The sequence below is a fragment of the Chelonoidis abingdonii genome, chromosome 14 (genome assembly GCF_003597395.2).
Source record: "Chelonoidis abingdonii isolate Lonesome George chromosome 14, CheloAbing_2.0, whole genome shotgun sequence".
NCBI lineage: Eukaryota > Metazoa > Chordata > Testudines > Testudinidae > Chelonoidis > Chelonoidis abingdonii.
In genome coordinates, this window is record NC_133782.1 from 2604824 (window position 1) to 2612893 (window position 8070).

The 8070-nt window shown below is 59.8% G+C and overlaps 1 protein-coding gene across 1 annotated transcript in view; it reads right to left on the reverse strand.

Moving 5' to 3' along the window:
* Positions 1-4533: 4533 nt before the first annotated feature.
* MYLK2 (myosin light chain kinase 2) overlaps positions 4534-8070 on the reverse strand; it is a 20383-nt gene continuing 16846 nt past the window's right edge. The window contains exon 15 of the mRNA XM_075072421.1: positions 4534-7088. Within this exon, the coding sequence (XP_074928522.1) occupies positions 7008-7088 (81 nt within the window). The 3' untranslated portion in view covers positions 4534-7007. The remainder of the gene's footprint in view (positions 7089-8070) is intronic.

Sequence of the window (8070 nt, forward strand, 5' to 3'; positions counted from 1 at the left end):
CCTAGCCGTGGGCTCGCAGCATGAGGAGCAATCGCTGCCACGGGCCAGCAGAACACAGGGAGTGCTGGAACCACGGCAGCATCCCAATTATGTGAGCCCTTGAGCTGCACCGAGCGTGCTCCGGTAACTGGGAGTCAGACGTGCAGGCCCCAGGAACTGGTCAGGGTGGGAGGCTGCCGGAGCTCATGGCGACTTCATGAAATTCCCCCTCTGCTGTCACATCTCCTTGGACATGGATGGTTCCAGCGCCAGGGGCTCCTGGCAAGCAGGGTGAACATGACCAGCAGAAGGCTCAGGAGCAAGAGTCCAGGTTGCTCTCATAAGGGGCCAGGAATGGTTTGGCCCCTGGGGTGACTGCATTGCACTGCAGCAGCCCCCCTTTCCCCATGCACCAGGGCTTTGGGGAGACGGGGGAACAGATGTCATTGCACATGTGCATTGTACATAGGAGAAGCAGACCCCCCACCCCACCCCAGTTCCAGGCACCAGCCTGCACCACAGGGGCTCGCCTCCAGGAAGAGCTCCCCGCTCTTCCCCTCTTCTCCGGGCCAGAGACAAGTCACTACAAGGGAGAGCACTGGCTCTGCCCCTAGGGGACGGTGGCTTTGCCTCTCTGCCTGGGCAGGCCCTGGCTCAGGGCCGGGCTGTTTTTAGCCCGGAGCCAAGCAGAGTTGGCAGTTGGGGTTAGTCCGCATCTGAGAGACGGGAATCAATAACCCAAAGCCACTTACTGAGCTGGGAAGGTCCCGGGGGAAGCTAAGGAAAGCAGCCCCACGCCACGCCCCCTCTGCAGAGCTGGAAGATAAAGAACACAGGGCAGGCTGCCGGTCTGTCTGCATGGTTCCCTGCCTGGGCTTTAAGGGCTATTTGTCCATCTGTCCAGGTCTCTGTCTGACAGGGTAGGAGCTTTATCATCCTCCCACTTCCTCCAGCCCAGCCCCAAGGTGGCTGATAGAATCCCAGGCCGAGCTCAGCTGCCAGGGACCAGACAGGAAAGAGACGTCACCAGCCCTGAGTGTAACTCAAAGCAGATGGGGCCGTTATGTTTGCCAGGACCGCAGGGTGGTCACAACAGGAACTGGTCAAAGGCTGTCAGCAGGAAATGGTCTGGGAGGAAACTCCCTAGGCCGGAGGGGAGATGGAATTAGTTCACAGGCAGCTTTAACCACTTCAGCGCCACAGGTACTTAACACCGCTGCTCGCCCTGGCTCAGTTCAAACCGCCCACACACTGGCTGCAAACTCTGCCCTTTCGTTTACTAGGCACCCGTGACCCGGGAAGAAGGGTGTGGAAATACAGCTGGGGCCCCCACACGGGGCAGAGCTCTGGCCCACCCACGCTGCCTGGCCCACACTGGCCTCACACCCTGAGTTAGGGCACCCAGAGGGCCAGGGCAAAGGTGTGAGACAAATCCTGGCTAAAGAGAACACAGAGTCCCCCACCAGAGAAGAACTGGACCCAGCCCCCCTGTGGGGAAAACCTCCCACTAGAGGCACAGCTGGGCACTGCTGCAGGGAAGCTCCCAGCAGTGGAGGCTAGAGCCCAGTCCACACTGGCTAAAACAGCAGCATTGTCTGAGCCTGAACCACATGGACACTCGTCTCTGCCTCTAACCCAGGCACCTCGGCTGCTCTCGCACAGCAGGACGGTGCAGAGCCGCGTCTGGCCTCGCAGGGTCGATCCGGCTGGGGAGCACTGCCAGGGAAAGCCCGAGCCTCCGGCCTGACTCACTCTCCTTCCTCCATCTGATTCCAGCTGTGGGAAACAGCCTCTCCCCGTTTCCCGCTCCATTAGCCAGAGGGAGAGATGTGGTGAAAGTGACAGGGGACGCGGCGCTGCCAAGCCCTGAGTGGCCAGCTTCCAGTGCTGCGGTGGCAAGGGGAGAGGCACATTTCGGTCTCTCCCAGAGAGGGGCCTTGCTCCCGTCTCCGAGAAAGAGAGACTGCCAGCAAGAGGGGAAGAGGGTGATATCGGGGAGCAGAGCCAGCTGGGGTGGGGGCAGAGCCCAGGGCAGGCAGGGCCCCATGACCCAACTCCAGCGGGCAAGCGAAACACCTCACCCCGGGCAGCTTCCAGTAGAGTGCTGTAACTGAGGCTCAGCAGCCCAGCCTCCTCCCCCACAGCCTGTAACATCCACCCCCCACCCCTGAGCCCCCAACCCCAACATGCACCATCCCTTTTGTTCAGCCCTGTTCAACAGCAGCATCCAAAACCCCCATCAGACAGAGCCTCTGGGGGGCATATTCCACCGAACTTGTGGATGCAGCTGCAGCTCTAAGCCCTGGCCAGCCTGCCTGGACGTTTACCGCCTGAGCCCCCGCTGAAAGGGACAGCGCCACTCGGCCCCCAGCTGGAAAGGGACAGCCCTACTCCGACCCCGGCTGGAAAGGAAAGCGCCACTCCCCCCGGCTGGAAGGGACAGTGCCACTCGGCCCCTGGCTGGAAAGGGGACAGCCCCCGTACTCACGCCCCTGGCTGGAAAGGCAGCGCCCTACTCAGCCCCCAGCTGGAAAGACAGCGCCACTCAGCCCCCGGCTAAAGGCGGCAGCGCCACTCAGCCCCCCAGGCTGGAAAAGGGGCAGCGCCCTACTCAGCCCCCGGCTGGAAAGGGGCAGCGCCACTCGGCCCCCGGCTGGAAAGGGGCAGCGCCACTCAGCCCCCGGCTGGAAAGGGGCAGCGCCCTACTCAGCCCCCGGCTGGAAAGGGACAGCGTCACTCAGCCCCCGGCTGGAAAAGGGGCAGCGCCACTCAGCCCCCCGCTGGAAAAGGGGCAGCGCCCTACTCAGCCCCCGGCTGGAAAGGGGCAGCGCCACTCAGCCCCCGGCTGGAAAGGGACAGCGCCCTACTCGGCCCCTGGCTGGAAAGGGGCAGCGCCACTCGGCTCCCAGCTGGAAAGGGGCAGCGCCCTACTCCGCCCCCGGCTGGAAAGGGACAGCGCCACTCGGCCCCCAGCTGGAAAAGGGACAGCGCCACTCAGCCCCCGGCTGGTAAGGGACAGCACCCTACTCAGCCCCCGGCTGGAAAGGGGCAGCGCCACTCAGCCCCCAGCTGGAAAGGGACAGTGCCCTACTCAGCCCCCAGCTGGAAAAGGGACAGCGCCACTCGGCCCCCGGCTGGTAAGGGACAGCACCCTACTCAGCCCCCGGCTGGAAAGGGGCAGCGCCACTCGGCCCCCGGCTGGAAAGGGACAGCACCCTACTCAGCCCCCAGCTGGAAAGGGACAGCGCCACTCGGCCCCTGGCTGGTAAGGGACAGCGCCCTACTCAGCCCCCGGCTGGAAAGGGACAGCGCCCTACTCAGCCCCTGGCTGGAAAGGGGCAGCGCCACTCCGCCTCTGGCAGACTCCCTGCAGTTCACAGCCTAGCCATGGCATGTGGGGACAAGGGACGCTTGGGGAGGAAGTCCCCTGGGCAGTGAGGTTGTTGATCTGTAAAGAAGAGGTGAGGGTGGCAGGCCTGGACCTTCAGCCTTCTGCTCCGCCACAGAATAGCCACAGCACAGGCAGCGGTGCTGGAACCTCCCACCCTGCCCTGCCACTAGCCTCTGCTCCAAGCTGCAGGGAGCCGAGGGGGAGTGAGCCCCATGGCTCAGGCAACCCTGTCCTCACAGCTGGGGATGCCAGGGAAGGTGGAAGGGTTTGGGCTGTGGACACCATCCCACTGGTAGCTGGACTGAGACCCAAGCGCGTTTGACACAGGCCCCCTATGGGCAGATGGCTTCAGCTCCCCATTCCCCGGCTAAGCAGAGAGTCCCCCGGCCCACACACAGAGTGCCCCAACCCCCTCCTGGCAGCTTGGGGACCCAATTCCATGGGATATAAATTCTAATCCCGCGCTCAACTCCGGAGCGGTTGAGCACCTGCCCCTCATGCACTGAGGATCTGGAGAGGGGAGAGGACAGCCAGCAGCCCGGACACAACTGAAGGAGCATCACTCTGTGAGCAGGGTGGAGAGCAAGGGAGGGAGCTGGGAACTGGAAAAGGGGGACATGAAGCTGCAGTGAAAGGAAGATCCTGCTCTAAGGGCCAAGGCCTAAGAATAAATGCGAGATTCGCTTCAACACCTGGCTTCTCGCCCACCCAGCACAAATGCCGAGGCACCCTGCAGACAGGAGCCAGGGACCTGAGACCCTGAATCCTGAGCAGCTACAGACAGCGGGAGTTCAATCCTCAGCTCTCCTACATCAGCAGGGAAGAGGAACCCAGAGGTCCAGGCCCAGGCTGGCACTGCAGCTGGCTGGTAGCCAGGAAGCCGTTTTCAGTCTAAGGCAGCGACTGGGAAGCGGAGGAGCTGGTCGGATCACCCCAGAGAAGCTGGAGGAGGCCTAGCTAGGGCAGAAGGGTTCCGTAAAGGCCCAGCACCATTTGCTCATTTCACATGGGCAAGGAGGAAATGCTGAGGGCAGTGAGAAGATTTAACCCACTCGCTGATCTCAGGGTCTGTCCTGACGGGGACATGAAGACCTTAGCATAAGGCCGCCTGGGGCTCAGAGCCAGCCTCTCCCACCTCGTACAATACAATCCACTACAAGCGCTTGGCATCGGACCTGTACATTTATTTACATTAAGCCGAGAGCTCTGGGGTCTCTCACGAAAATGTACGCCTTTCTGCACTACTGGGGGGGCTGCTGCTAGGGAGGGCACACACATACGTGGGCTGGGGGCTGTGCTCTGCTGGGCAGAGGAAATCCAGCGGAGCCCAGGTGAACATGGGGCAGAGGGAGAAGGGTTCTAACGAAGAGATCCAGCCCTCAGCTGGTGTAAACTGGTGCAGATCCTCCGAGGTCAATGGAGTCCCACCAATGTACCCCAGCTGCGGGTGTGGCTCAGTGCACAGGCTGTGGGTGAGGCACTTTGGGGCTGAGTCAGGTGCTGTCTGGTTGTTTCTGAGCCTAACAGATACCGGCTGCCCGTTAGCTAGCACCCTGGCTTCTGCATAACGAATCGCCTGTGGACGACACCAGGCCCAGGGGTCAGCTGGGCGGCAGGGGGCGTGGTCTCACATCGGCTCTGCAAACCCCCTCCCAAGAGAGGCACAAGCCCTCTGACTCCATGGAGGATCCCCCCACCCCCTACATCAGCACACTGGGCCACACCGGATCTCCCGCATCACCATGGGAGGCAATTCCCACCCTAGAGGGGCCTAGATCCCCCCGTGCAGCTCAGACATTACTGGCAGGTCTGCAGCGGGTTTCCCTCGGACCCAGCTGTTCAGCGCGATGGTTCAGGCTCAGGATGGAAGGCAAAGGAAACTCCAGAACCTGAGGTAGCTCCCACACTCTCCCCCATCAGGGGGTCCCTGGGCCCAGCGAGCGAAGGGCAGTTCCTGTGCGTTGGTGGTCAGTGCTGAAGCAGTCCTTTCATATGTGCAGGGGGAGAGGCGAGCCCAGCTGGTCTGCATTAGGATGCGCTCTTGCCTTTATCTTCTGGGGGGCGTGTGAAGGGAAGGTTGTGTCCTCCCCCCCGCTGGCAGCTCAGAAGGGCAGGGAGGTTAGGAACTAGCACAAAGCCTCGTTCTTTCTTCCCTGGCCTCCATCTGGGGAACGCGCCTGGAATCTGTGCTCTGCACTTCCTCCTTTCCTGTGCGTGGAGCCTCCCGGCACTAACAGGAACTTGGCCCTGCAGGCTGGCTTCTAGGACCCCTCATCATGGGGAGAGGCGGTTTTCTGCTCAAGCAGCAGCCTCACGTGCTAGTCCAGTGGGGAGCAGATCCAGATGCTGGCAGTAGCCATCCTACCTGTGGGCCAGGGAGTGCATGCTGCACTCAGAGGGCTCGAGTGTAAATCCTGACGCTACCACCCAGTTACGTTACTCCTCCTACACTCAGGAGCTGGGAGCACAGATCCAGACAGCCGTACACAGACCTCACTGCATCCTGAGGCTGTGACCACCAATGCTGGTGACAGGGCCATGGCGAGTCTCCTATTGCACTCGGAGGCCGAGAGCAGGAATCTTGGTTCTCAGGTAGTGACTGGTGTGTGGTGCATACTGAGCCCAGCAAGAGAACAGACCTTGCAGCACTCAGCAGGCTGGTCTGCGTGTCCCATTGCAAGTCACAGAACAGGAGGGGAACACAAACAGCAGAATGCAGGGTATTGCAAAGTGGAGTCTACCGATGCTGCAGTCTAGGATTTGCAAGGTGTTCTCTGCACCACCGGTCGCACTGTGCGGTGGGATTCCAACTGGCAATTCCACAGCTCGACGAGTTCAGCACAGTCATCTCACTACAGCAAAGGATCCAGGCCAAGAGCAGCACAGGGAGGATGGGATTCAGCCACACTAGGGGATGCAGGAGACCTGGACTGGTAATTGCACAGTTGGTTAGGATCAGGAGCCTATGGGGTGCAGCAGGGTAGCTGTCACAACAGCACAGAATCTGTAGCAGGGAGACAGGGTGCTAAGATGGCAACACCACACTTGTGTGAGCTCCAGACCAGTAATCTCAACTGGAATCAAAGGTATAGCATGTCCTAGTGGTACAGGATCCAGGAACCATGTCACAGACAGCGGGAATTCCAGTGTGGTGATATTGAACCAGCAGGAGATCCACAAAGGCAGCTTTGCAGCAGCCTGGGATCCAGAGCCTCACACAGGGCACAGGACCAAGAGGAGTCATCTCACAGCAGTTCAGGAGCCAGAGCAGCATTATCCCAAGGGCCCAGACCCTAGAGCAGTGGCAGTGTGGAATAGGATCTAGAGCAGGAATCTCATAGCAGGTGCAGAATCTAGAGCAGGATGGGATCCAGCGGTAATCTCACCGCAGTAGGAGCAGCAATTTCACATCTGTACAGAACTGGGGTATCTCAATTCATTGCCCCAGCGGTGAACTCTTTGTGTTTGGGAAGCGGATTGATTCCAAACCCAAGTGGAGATCCTACTGCCTCCAGAAGCAGGAACTAAATGCCACTTTCCTGTGCAGTCCCCAAGGAGCAGGCCTTCAATGCACAGCTCAGATTTCAGGGGATTGCCCTTTGGCCTTGCTCGAATCCCACCCAGCTCAGCCCTGCACTCAGACACCCAGTGCCGTCAGGGATCCCGAGCTGCTGATCTTCTTGAATCGGTTGGCAGCACACACACCAATAAAGTTTTTCTGTTAGGGAAACAAGAAAGAAGTTATTCCCCATTTGGAGGCTGGATAGCGCTCGTTAAAGAGGCCTTTCTTAAGGGATGGTGTAGGACTCAGATACTCCAGTCCCTAACTCTCCCAGCGCGGGACACCGCAGGCGCGCTAGGAAGTGGTAGACGGCAATGCTTCTCAAAGCCAGAGGATCACTGGGGATCTCCTTATGAGCCACTGGGGATCTACCGATCTCTTTCCACCAGGCCACAGAGCTGCTTCTCTTGACCATCTGCCAGTCTTTGAGCAGTGACTCTTCCAGCTGCCTGCCACTCATGCTCAGAAGCCTGGAAGGTTTTCAGAAACTTCTTGGCCAAAATAAGCTGGATACCCACAGACATCCCTGCCCCCCTGCGTGGCTTCCCGGCACCAGCTCAGTCAGGACTGAATCAGAGACAGAAGTAAAGTGCAGAGCGCCCTGGACAGAGGAAAGCGGCAGGGGCTGCTGGCAGCAAAGCCCAGACCCCACCAAGAGGAAACTGACAGCACAGATCCAGGCTCAGAGGAGGCTGCGGGCAAAGGGAGTGGCTCCCCCCATTGCAGTCACTCTGCCCTGACATCGATTCCTTCTGTGGCCAAGCCCTGGGGCAGGCATGGAATCAGGGGGCAGAGACCCTAGAGGATCCCGTACGTAAAGAGCAGACCCTTTACACAGGACACGGGGGACAGTGACAGCAGAGGATGGAAGTGAGGGAAAAACCACATGAGGAGTAAGAGACATTTCAGGGAAACTCCACATCCCTTAGCACAGCGCGATTCCTCACTCCAGAGACCTTTTCTGCTGCCCTTGAGCACGCCACCAATTACTGCTTGTGACGAACTGGGACTGTTCCTAATGTTTGCTCTGAATACTGTGTTGGTGCCTCAGTGTCCCCTAGGCAGTTCTTAAATATCTTGGTGGTGGGATAAGGGTGTGTGATTGCTACAGAGGAAGGGGCCAGTGCCCCTAACTGCC